Genomic DNA, 22,479 nt, shown 5'->3' on the forward strand with positions numbered 1-22,479 from the left:
TGACTTTAAATTTTTATTGAGGCTTAACATGCACACAGTAAAGTATGTAAACGTTTGTTTCACAACTGGATGAGTTTTTACATGTGTACACGCCTTGGTAACCACCACTCAGATCAAGATGTAGAACGGTTCCAGCTCCTCAGAAGGCTGATGTTTTACTATTTTTATTTCTTGTACTGAGGTCAAATACACATAATATAAATTAACCATTTTAAAGTTAACGGTTCAGGGGCATTTAGTACATTGACAATATTGTGCTGCCACCACCTCAATCTAGTGCCAGAACCTTTCCACCCACCGGAAGGAAACCCCGTGCCCATAAGCAATCATTCCCCCTCCCCCTCCCCCCACCCCTGCCAACCTCCAACCTGCATCCCACTTCTAGGACTCATCTGTTCGGGGGTTTTCCTTTTATTATCAGAACAACTGTTCTTTATGATTTATGAAGAGGATGGTGGCCCCATGCTGTGGATCTTTCTAGAGGGAAGGCCGTGTTTGAGGGCGAGCTTCCTGGAAGAGGTGGAAGCTGGGCCCTCTGCTGGCCACGTGCGCCTCCCACTTAACTCTTGTCCTCCACAGGCAACTCATCACCATCCGCAGTGCCCGCCTGCTGTCGCGGCTGCGGCCGGCCAGCGCCAACAGCTACGAGTACCTGCAGCGGCAACAGGTGAGGTGAGCAGGTGGGGGTCCGGGCGCCAACAGAGACGCAAACTCCAGTTCCAAGATGCAAAGGCTGTCCGGGGCACTGCAGCCGTCTGCAGGGGAGCCGTCCTGGGTGGTGGGGCTGCAGACGGGCACGTGAGGTGCTCATGGGGCGAGGAACGGACAGGTTACTGGGCATCTGTCATGGGCCAAGAACTGTTAAGGGAGGGAGGGTCTCTCATTTAAAGCTCACACCCCCCTGTGAGCTAGGGTTGATGAGCCTGCTTCCAGCTGGAAGAAGTGAGTCATGACCCTGGGTCCTCCGTGGGGCTTGCTGCGACCGGGCAGGCACTGTGCCAACCTCTTTGACAGACCTGACCTCATTGAATCCTTACACCTTGCCGCTGAGGTCATTCTGCTATCATCCCATTTCACAGTTGAAGAAACCGAGGCTAAAAGAGTTTGAGCAACGCTCCTGAGGTCTCACAGCTAGTGAGTGGCGGGCTCTGGCACCTAAACCTGCAGGTTTCCTCTGCCCCCGGCTATCTCCCTGGGCCCCAGCCCTGCCCCTCATCCCCTGACACCCCACAGCTTCATGGGTGCTTCTGGCTCCCAGGCCCCCAGGCCCGAGGGTACGTCTGGCCAGGCGTGGAGTGATGGCTGAATAGCAGCCACAGCCACATGAAGGGGAGGGACATGGGGGCCTGTGCCCGGTGCCCCCACCCTCACTCGCCTGACTCCCTCTTGGGATGAGAGGTTAAGAGGGACTTCCCTGGCGGTTCAGTGGTTGAGACTCTGCACTTCCACTGCAGGGGGCGCCGGTTTGGTCCCTGGTCAGGGAACTAAGATCCCACATGCCGCTCAGCGTGGCAAAAAAAAAAAAAAGAAGTTAAGAGCCTGCATTTGGCAGGCGAGACCAGGACTCCAGGTCTGGGAGAACACGGGTCTCAATTTTCCCCTCTGCCCCGATGGTGCCTGTCTGTATCCACACACCAGGCCCCAGGCCTGCCCGGCTGCATCACCCAAGCTGAAGCTGGAAGAAATTCCAGTCTTCCCTCGCTACTGGCCAGGCCCTCGGACCCAACCTGAGGCTCCTCTGGGGCGGAGGGGTCTCCAAGTGGCTGCTGACGCCCCTGCCCTGCCCCAGGGAACAGCAGCAGCTGCAGAAGCTCCAGAACCTTGCAGCCCCGGAGGGGAGCCTGGACTCGCTGGGCTCCCAGCAGGACTGGGGTGACGGCCCCGGAAATGACGCCAACCTTGATTTCAAATCATGTAACTTGTCGACAGTCTACCCCTACGGGGACCCCGAGTTGTTGGACTATGATTCCGTGAGTCAGGCTGCAGCCCCTGGCGGTGGGCAACCCTGGGGGAAGCCAGGCCCTGCTGCCTCTGTGAACATTCCCTTACCCGTGGCCTGGGCTGCCCAACAGGCTGAGGTGGACATCCTGGGAGTGGACGGGATCCTGTACAAGGGCCGAATGAACAGCAAGGACAGGGTGCGGCCTCTGACCGGCGCAGAGAAGGAGCTGGCAGGTGAGGAGCGTCAGGCCTTCCTGGGCACCCCTGCCCCGTGTCCTGCCTTTGCTGGGCATTGTGAGGCCCAGTGTGGTGCAGGCGGGGCCCAGAGCCGGCACAACATCTGTGACTGGGGGCTCCTCACACAGCCCCTCGCAAACATGGGATCCTGCTGTATGCCAGGCACTGTACTGGGACAGCTTGTGACAAGGGATGCTGGGGAGGGGTACTGGATGGCCTCCCCAGAGAAGGAATGCTGGGCGGTGATGGGAGAGTTGTGACAAGGGACACTAGTTCAAGGAGGAGGTCCTAGACTGCTGTCCTGAGGCCTCTGAAAAGGGAATAAGGCTTAGCTGGATGAAGGGATCAGGTGGGAGGAGAGTGATCCAGGGGGAGGGAATAGAGGTGCAAAGGCCCTGTGGTGGATGGAAGACAGGCACACTTAGGAACTCGGGAAGGTGAGTCTACCTGGTGTGGGGAGATCGGGCTGGGGTTGGGCGTGATGAGGAGGATGCCAGGACAGACTGGAGGCCTGTGTCCTAATTGTCACGGATTGGGGAGGGTTGGGCCAGAGGGAGACGTGGAATGAATTGCTCTGGTTACTGCAGTGTCGAGGCCCTGGCTCCAGCTGGCTCCGACCGGGGACCCCGGGACTCAGCTCCAGCACTGGGCCAGCAATACCTTCTCTGCCTGCCCCTTTGAGGTTACCCCGCTCTGGGAAGAGGGGTTCCACACACTGCCCTACTGGGGCTGGTCCAGGAGCCACAAAGTGGTCAGGGGGTTAAATTCCGCCCATGGTGTCCTTCCTCACCCCACTTTGCCTCCATTGACTTGAGAACAACCACCAGACACCTAAGCAAAGGAAAGGGGACTCTTTTCCTGGGTGTGCTGGATAGAGAGGACAGCACCCTGCTTTAGTGTCCCGGGGCTGCAACAAATGACCACCAGCTGGGTGGCTTAAGACAATAGAAATTAACTCTCACAGTACAGGAGGCCAGAAATCCAAAATCAAGGTGTTGGCAGGGCCGTCCTCCCTCCAAAGGCCCTAGTGGAGGATCCTTTCTGCCTCTTCCAGCTTCTGGGAGCTCCAGGCATTCCTGGGTTTGTGGCTGCATCACCCCCGTTTCTGCCTCCTTCTTCGTGTGGCTTCTCCGTGTGGCTTCTCCCTGTGTCTCCTCCTCTTCTGTCTCTTAACTCAGATGCCCTCATCTGAAGATCCTTCACTTAGTTACATCTGCAGAGACCTTTTCTTTAAACAAGGTCACATTCACAGGTTCCAGGGGGACACATCTTTTGGGGAGCTGCCATTCAACCCACTACAGGCCCCTGCCCTGCTCCAGGGGGCAGGTCACCATCTTGAACCCTGCATTCCCCCTGGGGCATGGATGTGGCCCTTGCAGTGTTAATGGCTCCACCTGGATGATGCCCCCGGCCGCAGATGCTGTCGAGAAGAGACTCAGGCTGGGCCCCTGGGATCACCAGGCAGGATAACAGCAATAGTGGCCAATATTTAATGAGCTCAACTTCTTGCCAGGCCCTGCACTGCCTCCTCTCACCCTGCACCAGCCGGTGAGGCATTGCACAAATGAGCGGGTGAGGGCCGCTTGCCGGGAGCCCACCCTTGGTGGAGGGGTCAGGATGATCTACAGACCCGACCTTCGTCCCCAGTCATCCATCGGATGGCGTCCCCACCCAGCTCCCCAGGCCTGTCATCCAGAGCGAGGGGCTCTTCTCCCCAGGGCTTGTTTGTTCTCCAGACCCATGCAGCAAAGCAGGAGTGGATCAGGATGCCTCAATTGCTTTATCCTGCTTGGGGGCCACAAAGCCTAACTAGAAATTGGAATCAATTCGAAACCCACCTGTGGCTGGATCTTTTGACCAGTTTGTCTTATTGCTCATTTTTTACTCAAAAGAAAATTCTACTCCAAAACACACTCAGTATCTAAACCTAAACTAGCTGATGTGAGCCCCCCTCCCAGGTCCAGCCTGGTCCCAGATGCATCCATCCATCCTTTGCCCACGGGGCCACCAAGGGCCGTCCAGCCAGCCTGTGCCCTCCTGATGCCTGCACAGTGGTCAGGATCTCAGGCCAGGCAGAGGAACCCTTGATCCCTACTAAGCAGTGCCCCCAGCATGAGGCTGGACTTCCACAGAGGTCTCAATGGAAGCGGGGCTGAGTACAGGCAGGGCTCAGGTAGGCAGAGGCAGCAGGGGCGCAGATGGAGGGGGAGATGCCTCACCAGCCTCACCGTCCTCACCAGCACTGAGTGAATGGCCTCAAACCCGCTCCTGACCAGGCCCCTCCCCCGCTCAGGACCCTGCAGGGTGAGTGTCCTATGGCTGCTGTAACATTACCACAAACAGGGTTAAAACTACCCAAGTTTATTTTATCTTAGTTCTGGAGGTCAAATCGGAAGTGAATCTTAACAGGGCTAACTAAGATCGAGGTGTCTGCAGGGCTGGTTCCTTCTGAGGCTCAAGGGGAGACTCCGTGTCCTTCCAGAGGCCTCCCACATTCCTTGGCTCGTGGCCCCTTCTGCCATCTTCAAGGTGCATCTCTCTGACCTCAGCGTCTGTCCTCACATCTCCTTCTCTGACTCTGGCCCTCTGGCCTCCCCTCATAAGGACCTTGCAATTACATTGGACCCATCTAGTTAATCCAGGATCATTTCCCCATCTCAAGATCCTTAACTTCATAACATTTACAAAGCCCCCTCTGCCATGTAAGGTGACATAGTCACAGGTTCTGGGGATTAAGGCAGGGACGTCTTGGGGTGCATTGTCCCCAGAGTCCGATCTGCTTGGCTGATCTGCAGGGCCCCTTGGCCACTCCCCGCCCCAGCCTCGTCTGCTCCCTGCCTCCAGCCTCCCAGAACTGCTTGCTTGCTCTCGCAACGATCCAGGCTGTTCCCCCCGTCTGGGCCCCTGCATGTGCCGTGTGCTCCGCCTGGAATCCCTGGAGAACCTTTCTCATCTGCCAGGGCTCAAATGTCCCCTCCCGTCGGGAGCCTCCCAGCTGCTTGGCTTTTGGCTCTTGCAGAGGCGGGAAAGCAGTGGAGGAGATCGTGGGAGAAGCAGATATTGGGGTCAGGTGGCAAGTTTGGGTTTGGGCCTCTGCATCCAAGGTGTCTGGGGGCCTTCAAGGAGAGTGCAGGCTCAGAGCTGGGTTCCCAGGCCTCACTGGGTCTTGGTTTTGAATCTGTACCCCAGGCTCACGTGCCTCACCTTGGAGGGAAGCAGTGTGACAGTCTCACTGGTTGGCTGGTTGGCAGGTCCTACCTCTGACCTGTGGAGGGATGCAGGTGCCAACCGGTGATCAGAGTGGGGACCAGGGAGTGATCCCCAACTGGGCATTTGCTCTTACCCCGAACCTGCAAAGCACATGGGAGGTCGTTCCTAGCTCAGGTTCAAGGGACATGACCCAAGCTACCTGGATCCCAAAGGCTAATGGGGAATCAGTGTGGTCCCCTGTGTCAGTTGGGTCCTCCAGGGCGCAGGCCCTGAGACAGAGTTAGGAATGCAATAGGTTTGGGATGGGGCGGCGTTAACAAAGAGGAGGAAGGGAGGGAGCAGGCAGAGAGACCCTCAGACAGTGTGCAGACCTGATAAAGTCCAGGCCAGCCCAGTGGGGACCTTCCAAGCAAACACTGCCCAGCAGATGGCCAGGCCCTGTGCTCCCATATTGGCCAGAGATGCTAACAGACCCCGAGTGCTAACAGGTGGAGGCTGTCGGCTCCCTGTGCTCCCCAGAACTGAACTATGAGTTCTTTCTTAAAGGGAGAGCTAAACGGCACCTCCTGCTGCCACATGGCCCTGGTCACTCAGGAGGTCAGTCCTTAGCCCTCCTTGGTGCCATGTGTGTTTTGGATGCCGCTGGAGAGACCTGGTGAGGTCAAAGTAAAGTTACTGCCCCCTTAGAGTTTTTACTCCACGAAGGATGGTGAAATGAAATGAGTAAGTTCAGCGAGTGAATAAGATGAAACATGGGGAATTCCCTGGCGGTCCAGTGGTTAGGACTCAGTGCTTTTACTGCCAAGGGCGCGGGTTCAATCCCTGGTTGGGGAACTAAGATCCCACAAGCCATTCGGTGTGGCCAAAAAAAAAAGATGAAACATGGAAATAGGGGAGAGAATGACTGGGGCCAGGGGTTGTCCCTGTGGAGCATGTGGTCTGAAGGACTCTCTGAAAATGAAGGTCAGGAGACAGCCAGGGAAGGACAGAGCCTTCCAAGCAGAAGGAACCGTCGGGGTCCTGCATGGGAAGGAGCTTTGTGCCCCTGTAATTCGTCCTAGGTGGGAGGCCTGGCCCATCCCCTCCAGACCTGGTGCCCTGCTCAGCCGTCTGCGACCCCCCAACACCACCACCCCCCCCGTCCTTCCTGCATATTCACTGTCATGGCCTCTTTTCCCTGCACGTTCCCACCTCGTACAGTGGTCTCTGGTCTGGATGGCCGGTCATGGTGACTCTTGGCTGGACGGGGAGAAAGGGACGCCTTGGGTTCAAAAGTGAAGGATGGAGCCAGACTCCAAAGGCCACATATTGTGTGACCCCCCCCTCCCATGATGTGTCCAGAACAGGCAAATTACGAAGACAGAAAACAGATTAGTGGTTGCTGGGTGCTCGGGGGAGGGGTGAATGGGGGGGTGACTGCCTTATGGGTACAGGTTTCTTTTGGGGGTGATGAAGTATTCTGGAACCAGATGGAGACGGCAGTTGCACAGCCTTGTGAATGCACTTAATGCCACTGAATTGTTCACTTTGAATGGTTAATTTTATGTGAAGTTTACCTCAAAAAAATGTGCATGCACAGAAGATGAAGGCCAGGAAGGTGGGATGGGGCACTGTGGTGGCCTGGTCCTGGTGGGAATAGCTGAAGAACTGCCAGGCTGGCCAGCACGTCACCTGTATCTTTTCATGCTAACATAATGTCTCTCTCCTCCTTGGCCTTGAGTTACTTTCAAAAAGCCTTTTTCTGACATCTCAGCCTTTAGAAGCTCTAGACTCACAAAGGTGGGGAGGGAGGAAGGGTCTTCCATGCACGACTGGGTGGGGATTGGGTGTGTGAAGAGGCGGCAGGGGGTGGGGGGGTGGGGGGCAGCAGGGCAGGTCCCACCGGAACGAAAGGGCCTCCAGGGTGGGGCAGAGCCTTGGAAGCGCCCCCCCACCAGCTCCTGTCTCTTCCCCTTTCTTTTCCACCAAGCTGTGAAGGTTCCGCATCCCCCCGCTCGAAGGCCTTATGAGGGTGCGCGCCCGAGTGCCTTATTTGGTGCCATCTACCCTGTGAGTACCTGGCCCAGCTGGGATTCTGGCAGGGTCTCTGGGCCCCCAGTCCCAGCCTGGGGCTCTCCTACCCCACCTCATCCATATCTCACCTGCCCTGCCCGGACCTGGGCCAGAGAAGATCCCTCGAGTGGCACCCCCCTCCCCGGCACCCAGCCCCCTGGCTGGGGCCTCCAGCCGTCCTGGGCTCCACCTTTACCCTTCAGGTTTCCTGGCCCAGGAGCCATCCCTGGGGCCCAAGCCAGGTGTTTGTCCCCTGGGGTCCAGCCGGCTGCAGAGCTGGGATGAGGGAGCCTGTTCATTCCCTCGGGTCTCTCTGCTGAGGGCCCGTGAGCCAAGTTGGGGGCAACTGAGCTCATGACTCCTCTGGTCACATCACCACGTACCAGGCATCTGAGAGCACTTTACAGCATACAAAGCACTACCTCCCTTCTCATCTCACCCAGTCCTTATCCCGTTAACCAGGATGCTGTGGTGGGCACAGCTAGCCCATTTTAAAGTGGGGGAGCTGAGGCGCACGACCGTGAACTGGGGAATGCAAGAGCTGGGCCGAAGCCCAGATCCTGGACTCCAAGTCCTGTGTCCTCTCGGCTGCCCTGCTCCACTTCTGTGTCCACCTCTGGTTTCACTTATCTTGGGCCGCCCCCCAGACCCAGGAAGTGTCAGGTGCCTGGACTGGGTGAGCAGAGGTGAAGCACTTCCAGTCTTGAGGCTTCTCTTCTCCTTAGTGGAGAAGATGACCCCATTGGGCCAGCCTCTCTCCAGAACATTCCTGGGACACATCATGGGTCTCTCTTGCCCCCCCGCAGCCCTGCACCCCTGCACCAGCATGGGCTCCGCTGCCTCAGGCCCCCAGCCGACGATGCCAGCTCAGCCTCCGTCTCTGCCTCCCCTGCCGCTGCTGCCACAGCTGATGCCGTCCCTGCAGGATCCCCAGCCGGCCCCAGGGCCTGCCGGGCACCCAAGGCCTCTGCGCCTCGAGTCCCGAGCCGGCATGCAGTCCGCCAAGGAGCCCACCAAGCTGTAAGCCTGCACCGCCAGCGTCGCCCCCTCCCCCCAGCAGGTGGAGACCCTGCCCTGAGCCTAGTCTGGGGAAGGTGCAGGGGCCCTGGACTTAGGGGAGGGTCTCTGTAAGGGACTCATTTTGATCCAGTAGCTGTTTTAACTCTCATATAAATACCCGCAACACAATCCTTCTCATGCTGCGTTTCATGGAGAACACAGCTTTCTAGATTGAATTTCCCACTAAACCAATTTAATTCCTTGACCAATTTTCAATACAACACAAAGTGGTTTTCAAAACAATCACTTTCCTTTTTATTTTGCTGAAATGATTTTATCAGAGTCAGTTCCAATTACAGCTAACGCCACTGTCCATTTTCTTTGGGGACCATTATTTCTACCAGGACCAATTTTCTCATGGGAACCAAATTTTATTGCGTGCGTGGTTTTTTATTGTCTGTTGATTGTTCCCACCAGTAATTACTGTTATGAGTTGGATATTTAAAGAACCCGATTGTTTGTATTTACTTCTGGCTAATCCATGAGGCACTTGGAGCAAGGGCCCTGGAATCCTCCAGGACTGCTCTGTCCTGTTTGGCGTCTTTCTGCCTCTTTGGTTCCCGCGCTCACTGCCTATGCACTTGGTGGACGGGGGGTGGTCAAAGCATCCTGATTTAGGGTTCAGAGGCCCGCCTGCTCACACCTGCCTGGCGGGTCCTACAGACTGGCATGGTTTCGGCCCCTTGGACAGTTTACTGGTCCCTCCTCCCTCTGTTTCGCGTTTTCTCCCTTTCCACCCCCTAGGTTGTCCAGTTGCGCCCTCTGCCCTTTCTGTGCTTCTGATACTTCTATCACATTCCACAAAGACTAAAATAAAAAATTTCCCTCTGAATGGTTTTGGGGCATGGCTCCCCCCAACATCCACCAGAGGCTCCTGGAGCGAGTCAGGGAGTGGGGTGGGCAAGCTGCCCGGGGGTCCGCCCTGGGGGAGCCAGGGTGCTGGCATGGAGGAGGGTCCTCTGGACCGGCAGCCAAAGGAGTCCTGGATGCTGCGTGCCTGCCCCTCCCCATCAGTTGTCCCCCAGCCCTGCCTCCCCCTCCCCCTGCTCCTCACCTGCAACCACTCCTGACTTCTCTTTTCTTTCTCCAAGGACTGTGTCCAAATGAGGCAGAGCTCTTCCTGACCCAGGTGACCTACACCGCCTTGGGGGATACTGGCCAGTGCAGCCCTGGCCCCACCCCCATATCACACATGAGTATTTTTGTCAGCTTCTCCCCAGAATAAAATCTTTCACTTTTCTGACTGTGGATGAGGGTGACTGGCCCCATGCCCTCTGCGAGGGGAGGCCTTGCCCATCCCACATGGGTGGGTGGACCTGCCAGTCCTTCCTCGGGCCACCAGCCCAGGGTCAGCCTCCCAGAACCACTGTCCAGAACCACCATGGCTGAGTCTCAGCAGAGAATCACAACAAACCTCCCCTCCCCCATCACATCGGTCGCCCCGTGGCAAAGCGCCCCGTGTGGCCCTGGTCCTGTGTGGTGGGCAGATCACGGGCCTGTGGGAGGGGCAGTGGTGTGACTTGCCCAGGGTCACACAGTGAGGCCTTAGCTCTCCGGCCACCTGCCCAGAAGGCTGTACTTCTTGGGTGGGTGCTGTACACAGGTATGAGGGGGTCCAACTTCCAGGGAAAGGAGGTGTGGCCTGGCCTCGGGCAGACGGAGAGGTGGGGGCTCCTGGGGACGCGCCCATGCCAGGTGTGGTCAGGCTTGTCTCCTGCAGTCTTGACATGTGTGGAACCACAGGCATCCAAGCCCTGCTCTTTCAGTCCCTCGTAGCTGCCTTCCCAGCCCATTTCTCAGATTTACCAATGGAATCAGCGCTTGAGTGGGTTCCTGCAGCCCAGGGAGCGAGGAGCAAGACCCAGGTAGGTCACTGTGTATCCATTTGCATACTGACAGGCCTCCTGGGTGCTTTGAACGGTGGGGAACCATGAACCCAACTGCAGCCGGCCAGGAGCCATCTTGAAGATGACAGTTCTATCCCCCGTGGGGGTTGGTAGGGAAGCCAACCTTTGGCCTGATCCCAGGTGGGAGGTGCAGGCAGGATGTTTGCCAAGGACAAGGCTCGCCTATTCTAGCCCCGGGGGTGGGACCTGCAGGTCTTGGCAGCTGGGAGGGAGGTACTGCACCTACTCCTGGGGCTGCTGCTCAGAAGGGTGGCCCACCCCATCCCAGCAGGGGAAGGTGCTTGGGGAGCAGACAGAACCGGGGATGGGGTCAGTAGAGTGGGAATTTCTGGAGGCCCTGGGTCCAGCCTCCTCCTCTGCAGGGGGGACCACAGCTCCTGGCCTGGGACACGGTGGCAGGGCCAGGCTGGACAAGGAGTAGGGTGACCAACCATCCTGGTCTGCCTGGGAGTGAAGGGGATCCCTGGAACTTGCAGTTTGAAGACCGAGAAGGAATTCCCTGGTGGTCCAGTGGATAGGACTCCGGGCTTTCACTGCCGAGGGCCCAGGTTCGATCCCTGGTTGGGGAACTAAGATCCCGTAAGCCGTGTGGTGCAGCCAAAACACAACACAACAAACAAACAAAAGACTGAGATGAATCGGTCATGTGGAGAGGGAAGCATGTGAGCTGGCCTGGTATGAGGGGCACGAATGAGATGCCTGCTGCCAAGCAGAGGGTCCTGCCTCGAGGTGCAGCGTGGTGATTGCTCTGCACCCCCAAACCCAGCCCCACAACCCACCGATGCAAGTAAAAGGGTCACTGAACATTTTCTTCCTTTCAAAGACCACAGACTCATTAACCCTAAGGTATAAACAACTGACGACAGCAAACGTGTCCCAAACAAGATGATCTGCCTTGGTAAAAGGCACCACCAGTACCCAAAAGCAGGCCACCAGGAGGCACTGGAGGGAGGACATTCTGTGCAGGGACTTCATAGGGACACACAGGTCCCCCTGGCACCACCGTCTTGGCTGGCTTGACCCCTGACTTTCCACGGATTTGGGAGCTCTAGGCAGAGACCCTCCACACACACACACAACCTCCAGAGAGGGGCTTCTCTTCTCTCTCCCCTTTCTTCTTCTTGCTCATGGCTTCCCCAGCATCCGTAGAAAATGAGCTCCCCAATATTTACACCTCATATTCCCCAGGAGATGAGAAATGGCCCCAGAAAGCAGAGCAGGACTCTGCGAACAGGCTCCCAGCGCCTCGTGCTGTGCCACTGACAGGCCTCCAGGAAGTGGGCCCTCCCCTCCCCTCCTGCGGAGGGGGCTGAAGTCAGAACCCTCATCTGTCCTCAGATGAGTCCTGCTGTAAAAAGCCCCTCAGAGACCTCCAGGGCCACAATGGCCCTGCCCGCCACTGGCTGGGGGGCCAGTCTCCGGAGCAGCGTGGTTTTCTGCAGCGGCCACGGTGTGTTCCCAGAGAGCCCTGGGGGCTCTCAACGGCCCTGGGAGCATCCACCTTCATCCAAGGGAATCTCAGAACAAGCCCTTCTCTTTGAAGCTCTGAAGGAGGAGCCCTGCCTGCCTGCAGAAAGCATTTCAGAGCCTCCATTCACCACCCCCCCAGGTCCCCACCCCCCACCCTGCCACCCCACAGAGCAGGACATTTACTTCCACAGATGCTCCTGATGAAGAGCAAATCCCCTTCAGAGATTCCAGCAGACGCAAGACAGACGCTGGACACGCACATGTCCATGGTGGACAGAGGAGTGGCTGGCCGGCCAGGGACAGGCTGAGCTATGTCCCCACGGTGGTGGTCAGCTTCAACCATCTGTGGCCTTAAGGGAACTTGGTCCAGATATTACAAATTTTCCAAGGTAAGCCAAAAGTGAGGCTTTTCTTGTAAACTCTCCTGATTTTAAAGTGCTGGCAGACAAATCAAGCCCAGCAGCACACATCAGAGGCCTGTGAATCTGCAAACCCCTAAGACAGCCATGCCCTGATTATTTAACATCAGACCTGTAGGGCCTACCCACCGCTTGTCACCTGGGGAGGCCCGGCCTCCATTCCCACATGCTGCCATGTCCCCTCTTCAGAAATGAGAGCTCCAATCACATTCTTTCCAGCAATCTCATGGATGCAAATGGTGTTTTCAGAATGGAATCTTGGAAAGAGAGCGATCTGGAGCTCAAGTCTAGTGGTGACGAAGCCCAGAGGCTGGATTTTTGAGGTGACAAGGCTGGTCTTCTCTGTGTGCTGCTTAGGCAGCTCCTAGGAGGTGCCCGAGGTGGACAGCTGAGGATGGCTGTAAATGTGGCTCTCTTCTGTTCCTACATCAGCAGCTTTGCTTTTTAGCCAGTTTACACTTGAACGTGTAGTAGGTGGTTACTGACTCCTTCAATTTTGCTTCTGAGACTCCAGGTTTGGGGAAATTGAAGTTCCTGGTTCCATGCTGCCCTTGAGTTCTGGGTCACGTGGCATCTATGTGGGCCCACCTCTAGCCCCCCTTGAGTGAGTTTTCCTGCCCCCTTTGCTTGCCTGAGAGATGCTCAGATGCTCACACCTGGCAGGGCCTCAGCATTGCTGGAAAGCTCCAGCCCTGCCCTCTGCCCCCTCCTGCTCCAGTTCCCGCTGTGCCTGGGGCCCTTGTTAGAAATCAGATTCCTAACCGGTTTGCAGGGCAGAAATAGAGACACAGATGTAGACAACAAACATATGGACACCTAGGGGAGAAAGTGGTGGTGGTGGTGGTGGTGGGATGAATTGGGAGATTGGGATTGACATATACACACTAATATGTATAAAATAGATAACTAATAAGAACCTGCTGTATAAAAAATAAATAAAATTCAAAAAAAAAAGAATTAAAAAAAATAAAACTGCTTTAAAAAATAAAGTGTATTAAAAAAATTTTAAAAAGAGAGAAATCAGATTCTTGGGCCCTCCTCCAGAACAGTTGCCTCAAGGACCCAAGGGACCCTTGTGCTCTGCAGGCTGGAGGCTCACGAGTCTGGTGGCTCCCAGCTGCCATGAGGGGCTTGTGTTGCATCAGAATCACCCGGGAGCCGTTCTACTTTTAATAACAGCTATGACACATAAGTGTCATGCCATACAGTTGTTTTTTATAAATTTATTTATTTTATTTATTTTTGGCTGTGTTGGGTCTTTGTTGCTGCATGCGGGCTTTCTCTAATTGCGGCGAGCGGGGGCTACTCTTCGTTGCAGCGCGCAGGCTTCTCTTTGTGGTGGCTTCTCTCGTTGTGGAGCACAGGCTCTAGGCACACGGGCTTCAGTAGTTGTGGCACGCAGGCTCAGTAGTTGTGGCTCACGGGCTCTAAAGCACAGGCTCGGTAGTTGTGGCGCACGGGCTCAGTTGCTCCGCGGCATGTGGGATCTTCCCAGACCAGGGATTGAACCCGTGTCCCCTGCATTGGCAGGCAGATTCTCAACCACTGTGCCGCCAGAGAAGCCCCCATACAGTTTTTAAAGTATACGATTGAGTGGTTTTTAGGATATTCACAAGTCGATCACTGATATCCTGGGGAATGTTTAAAACTGTACTGTCAGGGCCTCCCCAGGGGTTCTGATGCTGTGGGGTCTGGGAGCTCCCTGGAGGCCATGCTGTGCAGCCAGCTACGGAACCACAGGCAGAGTGGGGTCTCTCCACTGGGGCGACTTTGCTTCCAGGGGATGTTTCACTGTGCGTATAGACATTTTTGGTTGTCACAACTGGGGGCTGCTACTGGCATCTACTCATGGGAAGGGGCCAGGGATGCTGCTCAACATCTCACAGCACACAGGATGTGCCTGTGGCAGAGAAGGACCCAGCCCCCGACGTCTAGAGTGCCCACGCTGGAAGAGCTGGATCTACAGGAACCTCAAGTCCCTGCCAGCCCTAATGAGACCGCCAGGGACCTCCAGGCCCAGCCCGTGGTGGCCCCCAGAAACAGAACTGGGCTTGGTCAGGTTGGGACATTCTCACCCTTGAATGTCCACTGGGCACGTGAGGATCCTGTCAGAAGCAGATTCTGTTTCAGTAGATCTGGGCTGGGGGCTGAGGTCCTGCATCTCTAACAAGTTCCCAGGTGATGCCGCTGGTCTGGGAACCACACTTTGAGTAGCAAGGGTGTGGATCACTTACAGGCCACCCAGGGGCCCGCCTGGGGGTAGCCTGAGTGCACATTCTGGACTGTACACCGTCTCGTGTGGCTCCAACGCATACGGCCACCTCAGTAATCTGCACACTGGGGAGCTCAGGCACACTGTTACAGATAACCCCCATGTTACAGATAACCCAGAAATACTTGTCTCTACAAACCATTTTTCCTACACTTGGAGGGAGATGTGGCAGCTCCCTGAGAATTGTCTTCCATCCAAAAGGATGAAGAAGCTGCAGTAAAGATTGAGGAGGCCTAGGGCAGCCTCCCCCTTCTCATCCTGCCCCATCCCGCAATCCCCTCACCACAGGCACCCCAGGCAGAGCTGTGCCCCCTCTGAAGGCCATTAGAAGGGTGGGCTTCAAGGTGAGGACACACTTCCAGGACATAAGCAACAGCTAGAGCAGGGGCGCCACGGTCAGTCTTCAGTGACAAGCGGGGACAGACAGTGGCCCACAGAGCCTGTCCAGGCTCCAACAGGGCAGAGGTGAGGCTGGGTGGCAGCACGGCAACCCTGGGGAGCGAGAGCAGGACTGTTGATGGCAGGTGCTGAGACACCTGTCAAGCAGGAGACCTTCCAAAATAGAACTCCCCAACCCAGACGCCATCCACAGAGGGCTGAGTGCCGGGAGGCTCTCCCGGATTAGGGAGTAAGGTCTGCCAGTGAAGAGCTGCAGAGGCCCCCGCCTCCTTCCTTCCCCACGTTCCAGCTCCTCACGAAGGGGTGCAAGGCCGAGGCTGCCCCAGGGATGCCCTCCACTGGTACAGGCTGCCCAGGACAGAGTGGGGCGCCCTGGCTTCTCCCTTGGAGCAAGAACAGGTGCCTGCCCCAGCCTGGCTTGGTAGCAGCCGCGGATCCACTGCCTGTCGCCCGAGTGGTTCGTCTCCTTAGCAACCAAAGGTTTGAGCTGCGGGTTAGACTCTGCTCAGCCTTGTCTGGTCCCTGCTGCTAGCCCCCACGGGCTCTGCATCCGAGCCTGCTATCTTACTACGGGTGCTGTGGCCTGTGCCTCCCCAAGGGAGGGCCCTGCCCACACAGCATGTTTGCTGGAGGTTGGGCTGAGGGACCAGCCTGCAGCCAGTCATTGGGGCCCTAAGCCAGGAAGAAAAGTCCTCTGTGAAACCCAGGCAGACCGGAAGGCAGCTGTTAGCCCTGGAGGTCGGGATCTGTCCAGTCGGACGGGGGGAAGGGTGAGCAGACAGAGGCAGGGGTTCTGGGAACACAGGGCAGGAACTAACTTCATGGGAAAAGGCTGGGGTGGGCAGGAAGATTCCAGAGCATGTTGTGGTTGAAAAGACAGCAACAGACAGGAGCGGTGTGGAGCCAGGCGGGACCGGGGGGTGGGCCCCTGCTCTGGGCTCCGTTGGCTCCCTCCCCTTCCACACAGGGCCAGCTGGCAGCAAAGCTTAGGATACGAGGCAAGACCACAGAGCCTGGTGGTGGTTTGGAACTCTTTCTTCTCCTTTGTTAAAAGGGGGAAAGGAACTGGGGATGGGGTACCCCCGGGCTCTGGGGAAGCATGCAGGCAGCCCCAGCAGGCAGGCGCTGGGGGATGGGTGGGAAGAGTCCTGGAGTTTCCCACAATCCTTTTCTCTGCAGGGAACAGCAAGGCTGACTGCCCAGGGGGCAGGGGAGAGGGGCAGGGCCCTGGGGAGAGGGACGGCGGACAAGGGGAGAGGGGGCTCACTCTAACATGCAAAGTCCAGCTGCCCCATAAACTAGGTTGCTTCTCGAAGAGCGACATACATATAAATACACAGACACAGCGACACGCACACATGCGGAGAAGGCTCTGCATTCCCGAGGGTGGGGATCTAGGCCCACCGGCCCCAGGGAGCTCCGCAGCCCCCTGGGGTGGGGCGCGGCGGGTGAGTCCTCCGGGGAAGGCTGCTTGTTCTGAGGTTCTGTCCAACAGCACCCAGACGACTCTGAACCAAATCCATGAAAGCTGGGTGCCGCAGGCCCGCGCTGCTGGGTACGCATGCAGGCAGCCTGTGTACTGGCACAAGGGTCCGGTCTCTCCCCCCCAGGGCTCTGGGGAATGGGGGTGCAGACAGAGGAGGGTGAAGGGGGCCCGCAGAGACGTCCTCTCCCCCGCCCCACGGGGTTCTGGCCTCCGGGAGGGGGGAGGGGCCTCCCTTATCTCTCGGCCTCCATGGCAGGGTGGGCTCTGGGTTCTGAGGTGGCCTGTTGGGGGACCAGGGGCGGCCAGTCTGACGCCGGGGAAGGGGGTGCCGGAGTCCACAGGGGCAGCTGCTGCGGCTGGTGGTGCTGTGCCCCGCCTGGGGGCGAGGCCGCAGCCGGCCAGCTGGGTGCCGCGAAGCTGCCGGTGGCGGCAAGCGGGAAGTGCGGCGGGGGCGACGTGGCCGTGGCGGCCATCGGGCTGCCGCTGCCTCCGCTGTGGAAGCTCTCGGAGGCCTTGAGACGGGAGAACATGGTGAGGGCATCGGGGAAGTTGGGGGGCGTGGCGGGGGTGTTGGCTGGAGTGCACATCTGTGGGGGAAGAGGAACAGAGAGGGAGGGGTGAGCACCCCTTTCTGGAAGGGCCCCGGGCTCCCATGAGGAGACACATGCCCCTTCCCTGGAGGCACCCCACCCTGCAGGCGGTCCACCAGCCAGGAGCTCACAGAGGAAAGGTGTGGTGCCCGAGACGGGCTGGCCCACTGTGCCTGCTGCCAGACTCCCAGGAGTCCCATTCCAGCGGCTCTTCCGTGGCCAAGAGCCACTGCACCGTCCTTGGCCCTGGGTGGCTTCCCCCTGCCCCGAATCAGGACAGCCCCGCACGGCTGCCCCTGGGGCTGCAGGGGACACTTACCATCTGGTGGTGATGGTGGCTGTAGGGGATGTTGGTCTCTTGGAAAAAGGCGCTGAGGGCCGTCTGCGGGAAGAAAGGCCCACGCTTACCCTCAGGACCCCTGTGGCCCTGGCCTGGCAAGTTGAGGCAGCAGGCCTGTCATCCCTCAACCCTCGCTGCAGCCCAAAGAGGCGCTGTGGACCTCTGGGCACGTCTGGTGGGTGGGGAGGACCCTCATGACACTGCCTGCCACCTGGCTGCCAGGTGCTTCCAGCTCACCTGACATGGGGGCCTGTCTCATGGGGAAAGGCCTCCGGCAGATTCTAGCCCTACTGCCACCAACTCCGTGGATGGCAAGTCCCTACTCCTCCCTGAGCCTCTGTTTCCTTGTCTATGAGCCAGAGGACGGCAAAGGCACCCAGATGTTGAGAGTCTATAACCCACCTGCTCCTCTCCTAGGCTGGCCAAGGGACCCTGCCCTGGTTCTCGGTTTCTCCATCTGCACCACAGGGAGACGGGACTAGGTGGCTTGCAGGTTCCCCTCCCTAGCAGCAGTGACCTCCTGAGATCCACGGTCCAGCTGGGAGAGCCGGAATTAAGTAGGATGGTCTGGGGTTTGCACCGCTGTCCAGTTACCTGAGCCTTCCTTGGAATGTTCTCAAGGTGGTGGAGCAGGAGGAAGGCTGAAGTGGGGTTTGCACCCAGGACTGTGAGAAGTGGGTGGAAAAGGGGGTGGCAGCTGGCCTGGGTCAGACAAGCTCCTCTAGTGACCCTGGGGGGCTGGGGGAAGGGGCCCCAGGGTGGCCTCCGCTGGCATTGGTGTGTCCTGGTTCGGCCCCTGCAGGAGAGGCGTCCAGGAAAATAAAGGAACCAGCTGCTCTTGCGAAAGTGCTGGGTGAGGGAGCCCGTCAAGTGTGTGAAGGGTCTGCGAGCAGCTCTGCCCTCCATGGCTCCCCCCTCGGGCTCACCACCCCACAGCCCAGCGCTGTCAGCCCCTCCCCCACTCCCAACACAACCAGAAACCCAGCCTGGCTTCTAGGGCTTACCCTAGGGGTTTTATTATTAAAGTAAATTCAAGTGAATTACTCTGGGAATTTCCTGCTGGAGATGCCCTACCCCAGTGTCCCCAAACATGGGTGTGGGAGCTGGGGGGAGGGCCTTGATCTCTAAGCACCTCCTTGTGACACACACCCCCAGGAGCCTCAAGGGACACACCAAACCATTCCTCCCCCAACGGCAACTCTGAAGGCCATTGCTGTGTGTTAGGATTCCAGGGAGAAACGGTTGCCCTTTTCCTGCCTTCCTAAAGCACCCCCAACCTTAAAGCACACAGGTCCCCCTCCCCCAGCAGCCTTCTGTCCCCATTAACACCTGAATCACAGAGAGTATGACCCAAAAACAGGGCCTCCTGCTGCGCCAGCCCTCAGCCCAAGTGTGCAGCCAGCCACGGGTGGAGGGCACAGAGGGGAGTTTACCACAAGGAACCCCACTCACTCCCAGGAAGATCTAAGGGTTGGATGTTCACAATCCATTCTTACCTTAAGCAGACCTCCCTACTATCAGCCTCCCCATTTTACACATGGTGAAATTGAGACTCAGGGAGCCTGGTGCACAGGGCTCCTACCCTGGGGGCCACCAGAGCTCCCCCGTCTGCAAGCTGCTCCTGCCCCTCCTGAGATCAGTTTTTCCCCAGGCATTTCCATTTTCAAAGTTACATTTTCAAGTCCTGTGACCAAGCGACACCAACCCGTGCTGCCTGAGTGACTGCCAGGCTGGTGCCAGGCTCTGTGGGCTGGTCTGAGAGTGCCTACAGGCAGGGCCGCTTCCCACCGGACACCTGCCTGCCCAGCCCCAAGCAGACCGGGGAGCTGTGTATGCAGATGTGGGACTCAAGCAAACTGCCATGAATGTGGTTTTGCAAGTTTTGCCACATCCAGCTCTTGAGACAAACGGGCTGATTAGGGAGCTTCCTGCAGGGTGGGGCTGCCTGGGTTGGAAGGGGGGCTGGCCATTCACTCCTTAGAGGTCAACTCACACGCCCCAGGTACAGCTGAGGAAACTGAGGCCAGAGGGTGGGACCTGCTCAGAGAGACAGAGAAGCCTCCCATCCTGTGATATGAGGACCACCGCAGGGTTAGCGGTTCCCCTGAGATCTCTGGTAGGAAAGTGAGCAAGGATTCCCCTGGGTGGACAGGCCACTGCCTCCCCAGACTGTCCCAACCTTCGGGCAGCAATTCTGATCCCCATCCCACCCCCAGGAAGCTGAACTCCAGAGTACCCTGGCTCCCTGTCCCTCCTACGGCCCAAATACCTTCCCTGAGCTCGCTCCCCCTCTAGAAACCAGGCTCTGAAGCCTGGACTAGGCACAGACTCTACAGACTGGCTGGGGCTGTGACCTTACACTCGTGAGGGGAAGAGCTCAAGGGGCTCTGGCCTCATCCCTAGATACCATCCTGGGTTATTTCTGGGGCGGCAGAGTAGGGAAGGCCAGGTGGCCTCTTGGCAGCACAAGCTCTGGGCACTAGTGCCCTATGGGTCAGGGAGGCCTGGGGAGGTGGGGGCCAGGCTGGGGCAGCCCCACCTCCTGCCCAGCTGGCTGAAAGCTAGAAGCTACTGAACCGTGTATACCATGCCATGCACTGTGCAGGTAGATTCGCCGGCCAGCACAGAGGAGAGCACCTGGTGACGCCTCTGGATCAGGGTACACAGATGCGCACGTAGCTGTAGTGAGGGGCTCCGACACAACACCTGTACACATGTGTGCACACGCGAGAGTACCGTCTGCAAAACGGCGACCTGTGGGTACACACCCCGCACCCGCGCCCCGGTGGACTGCGTGTTTACACACACACACGCCAACATGTCCACACGCAGCGTGGCGCGTGCGTAAATACAAATGCACATGTACGTGGACACGCGCTGCCGAGCTGTCCAGCCCACACGCAGATCCTCAGACCCTGAGACCCACACACACCGGGCGGCTCCACCCGCGGGCTTGGGGCTCCCTTATCTCAAACCCGCGGCTCCCAAGGCGGGGGCGGCGTGGGCCCAGCTCGGTCCAGGCCTGGGGCGTCCTCCTTCCGGCCGCCTGCCCGTCTGTCCGTCTGGGCCTCGGTGCCACCCCGCCCTGGCCGTTACCCGCACAAAAAGGGGGGCCCCCGAAACCGATCGCCTGGGAATTTGGGGGGCGGGAATTCGGGGCCGGGGGGGGCAGCCTGCCCCTCCCGCCCACCCCGAGCGGGAGGCGTTTCCGGGGGCCGCGTAGACGCGGCCGCGCCGCGGGGCCTGACCCGCACGCCGCGTGTGCGCGCTGCAGGGGGCGCGCGACCGCCGGGACTCCGGGCCGAGTGCGCGGGCCCGACCCCGGCCGAGCGCGCCGCGGTACGTGTCCACACCGGCCCGTACATGCCCCACTACACGCGTAGCCACGCGGGACGGACACCCGCGCCCCGGCCCCAGCCCGGCCGCGCACCTCGAACTGCCAGTGGGCCGCCTGCAGCAGCTGCTTCGCCTGGTCGGCTGCGCAGCCGGCCGTCAGCACGAACTGGTTGATCATGACCTGGTGCTTGAGCTCGTCCATGTTCACGGACATGGCGCCTCCGCCGCCTGCCCGCTCCGGCCTCCCGCCGCCGCGCGCTCCTTCGCCTCACGCGTCCACCATTAGCGAGCCGGCTCCGGCTAATACAAATATTTACTGTGCGGCTCTGACTCACCGAGCCTCGCCTCGCTCCTGGCCGCGGGGGGCATGATGGGAGATGTAGTCCCGCGCCGCTTCCGCCGCGCTCGGCCGGGGGCCGCGGGCCGGGCTGGGGCCGAAGGTGTGTCTGAGCGTTGGGCGCCTACTGTGTGCAGAAGCTGGACGGGCACGTGCCCAGGCCCGTGACTGAACTGACGGGGGTCAGGAGACGGGGGCCACAGACACTGTGCATGGGCGCAAACGCAGCCTCAGAGTATTTACCAAGACCCCAGTATCCCGAACCCCAATGTGGTTGGCATCCCACTGTGTTGAGTAGGCGCACTATTGGGGAGGGGGATGGGCCAATAATTTTGGCACAAATCAACAGCACTTGGGCCATAAGGCCCCGAAAGCCTGGCACACAGTAAGCGCCTACAGATACTCGTTCAGGAAATAAATTAATCTGCCCCTTAGGGTTCTGCCTAAAGTCACCGCCTCCAGGAAGCCTTCCGAGTCTCCCCAACACCCAGGGCACAAGCTCGGGTCGCCCACTTGTGACACGGGTCCCTCCCCGGCCTGGCGCTCCACCAAGCACACAGTAGACCCGAGGAACGTCAGAGGAAGAGATGGCGACCGAGACAGGTAGGCGAGGACGGCAGTCTCTGGAGCCTCTGCGTACCCTCTGCGGGATGCTCGCACTTTCCCACGCAAAATCTTGTGCGCTTTCCCGGAAATCTCAGCTTTTAGCGTACGGACGCTAGGACCGCGCGGAGCCAGTTCCGGGGCGGCCCCGAACTCCCATTCCCAGAATGCCCTAGTTTATTTGCATCGTTCAGTCCTTGTGACGTCAAGTGAGTGAGGCCGCGCCTCAGCCAATGGGCTGTCGGGAGGTGCTAGGACCTGGCCATATAAGGTAAACAAAGCTGGCCGCCCAATGAGGCAGCAGCGGGGGCGGGCGGGGCGCATCACGTGGAGGGCGGGGGCGGGGCTGAAGAGAGCGCGAGGTAGGGTGTTGCGGGCTGTGTTTACAGCTCCGCACGCGGCGCTTCCGGTTGACGTTGCGGGTCGAGAGTGTCGGGGTCGGACGGATTCGGAGCTGGGGTCGGGGGCTTCGTCACTCCGGCTCAGAATGACCTTATCCCGGTTCCCCGCGCTCCCTGGACACCAGTTTCATTAGTTGAGCAACTCTGTATTGGGCCCTTACTCTGTTCCTGGCTCTGATCTGGCCCGGGATGCAGAGAACAAACTCTAGAAGGGTCGGCTGGTGGATGGGGTGGGGGCGTGCATCAAAAATCCCAAGAACAGGAACTTCCCTGGTGGCCCAGTGGTTAAGAATCCTCCTGCCAATGCAGGGGACACGGGTTCGAACCCTGGTCCGGGAAGATCCCACATGCCGCAGAGCAACTAAGCCTGTGTGCCACAACTACTGAGCCTGTGTGCCACAACTACTGAAGCCCGCGCAC

General features: G+C 58.6%; 2 protein-coding genes across 2 annotated transcripts in view; one reads left to right on the top strand and one right to left on the bottom strand.

Annotated features, from left to right (window-relative positions):
* Positions 1 to 10,061, top strand: part of C15H16orf96 (chromosome 15 C16orf96 homolog) — a 39,090-nt gene extending 29,029 nt beyond the window's left edge. Inside the window, 6 exon segments of the mRNA XM_059898131.1 lie at positions 580 to 672; positions 1,790 to 1,970; positions 2,073 to 2,175; positions 7,358 to 7,441; positions 8,247 to 8,460; positions 9,591 to 10,061. Of these exon segments, the coding sequence (XP_059754114.1) occupies positions 580 to 672; positions 1,790 to 1,970; positions 2,073 to 2,175; positions 7,358 to 7,441; positions 8,247 to 8,460; positions 9,591 to 9,606 (691 nt within the window). The 3' untranslated portion in view covers positions 9,607 to 10,061.
* Positions 10,062 to 16,590: 6,529 nt separating this feature from the next.
* On the bottom strand, positions 16,591 to 21,019 carry UBALD1 (UBA like domain containing 1). Its single transcript, XM_059898130.1, has 3 exons — positions 20,813 to 21,019; positions 17,362 to 17,424; positions 16,591 to 17,039 (listed from the first exon to the last, which is right to left on the bottom strand). Exons 1-3 carry the CDS (start codon positions 20,930 to 20,932, stop codon positions 16,686 to 16,688), a joined length of 537 nt encoding a protein of 178 aa, XP_059754113.1. The 5' UTR covers positions 20,933 to 21,019; the 3' UTR covers positions 16,591 to 16,685.
* Between the last annotated feature and the right edge of the window lie 1,460 nt (positions 21,020 to 22,479).

Source organism: Balaenoptera ricei, chromosome 15 (genome assembly GCF_028023285.1).
Source record: "Balaenoptera ricei isolate mBalRic1 chromosome 15, mBalRic1.hap2, whole genome shotgun sequence".
NCBI lineage: Eukaryota > Metazoa > Chordata > Mammalia > Artiodactyla > Balaenopteridae > Balaenoptera > Balaenoptera ricei.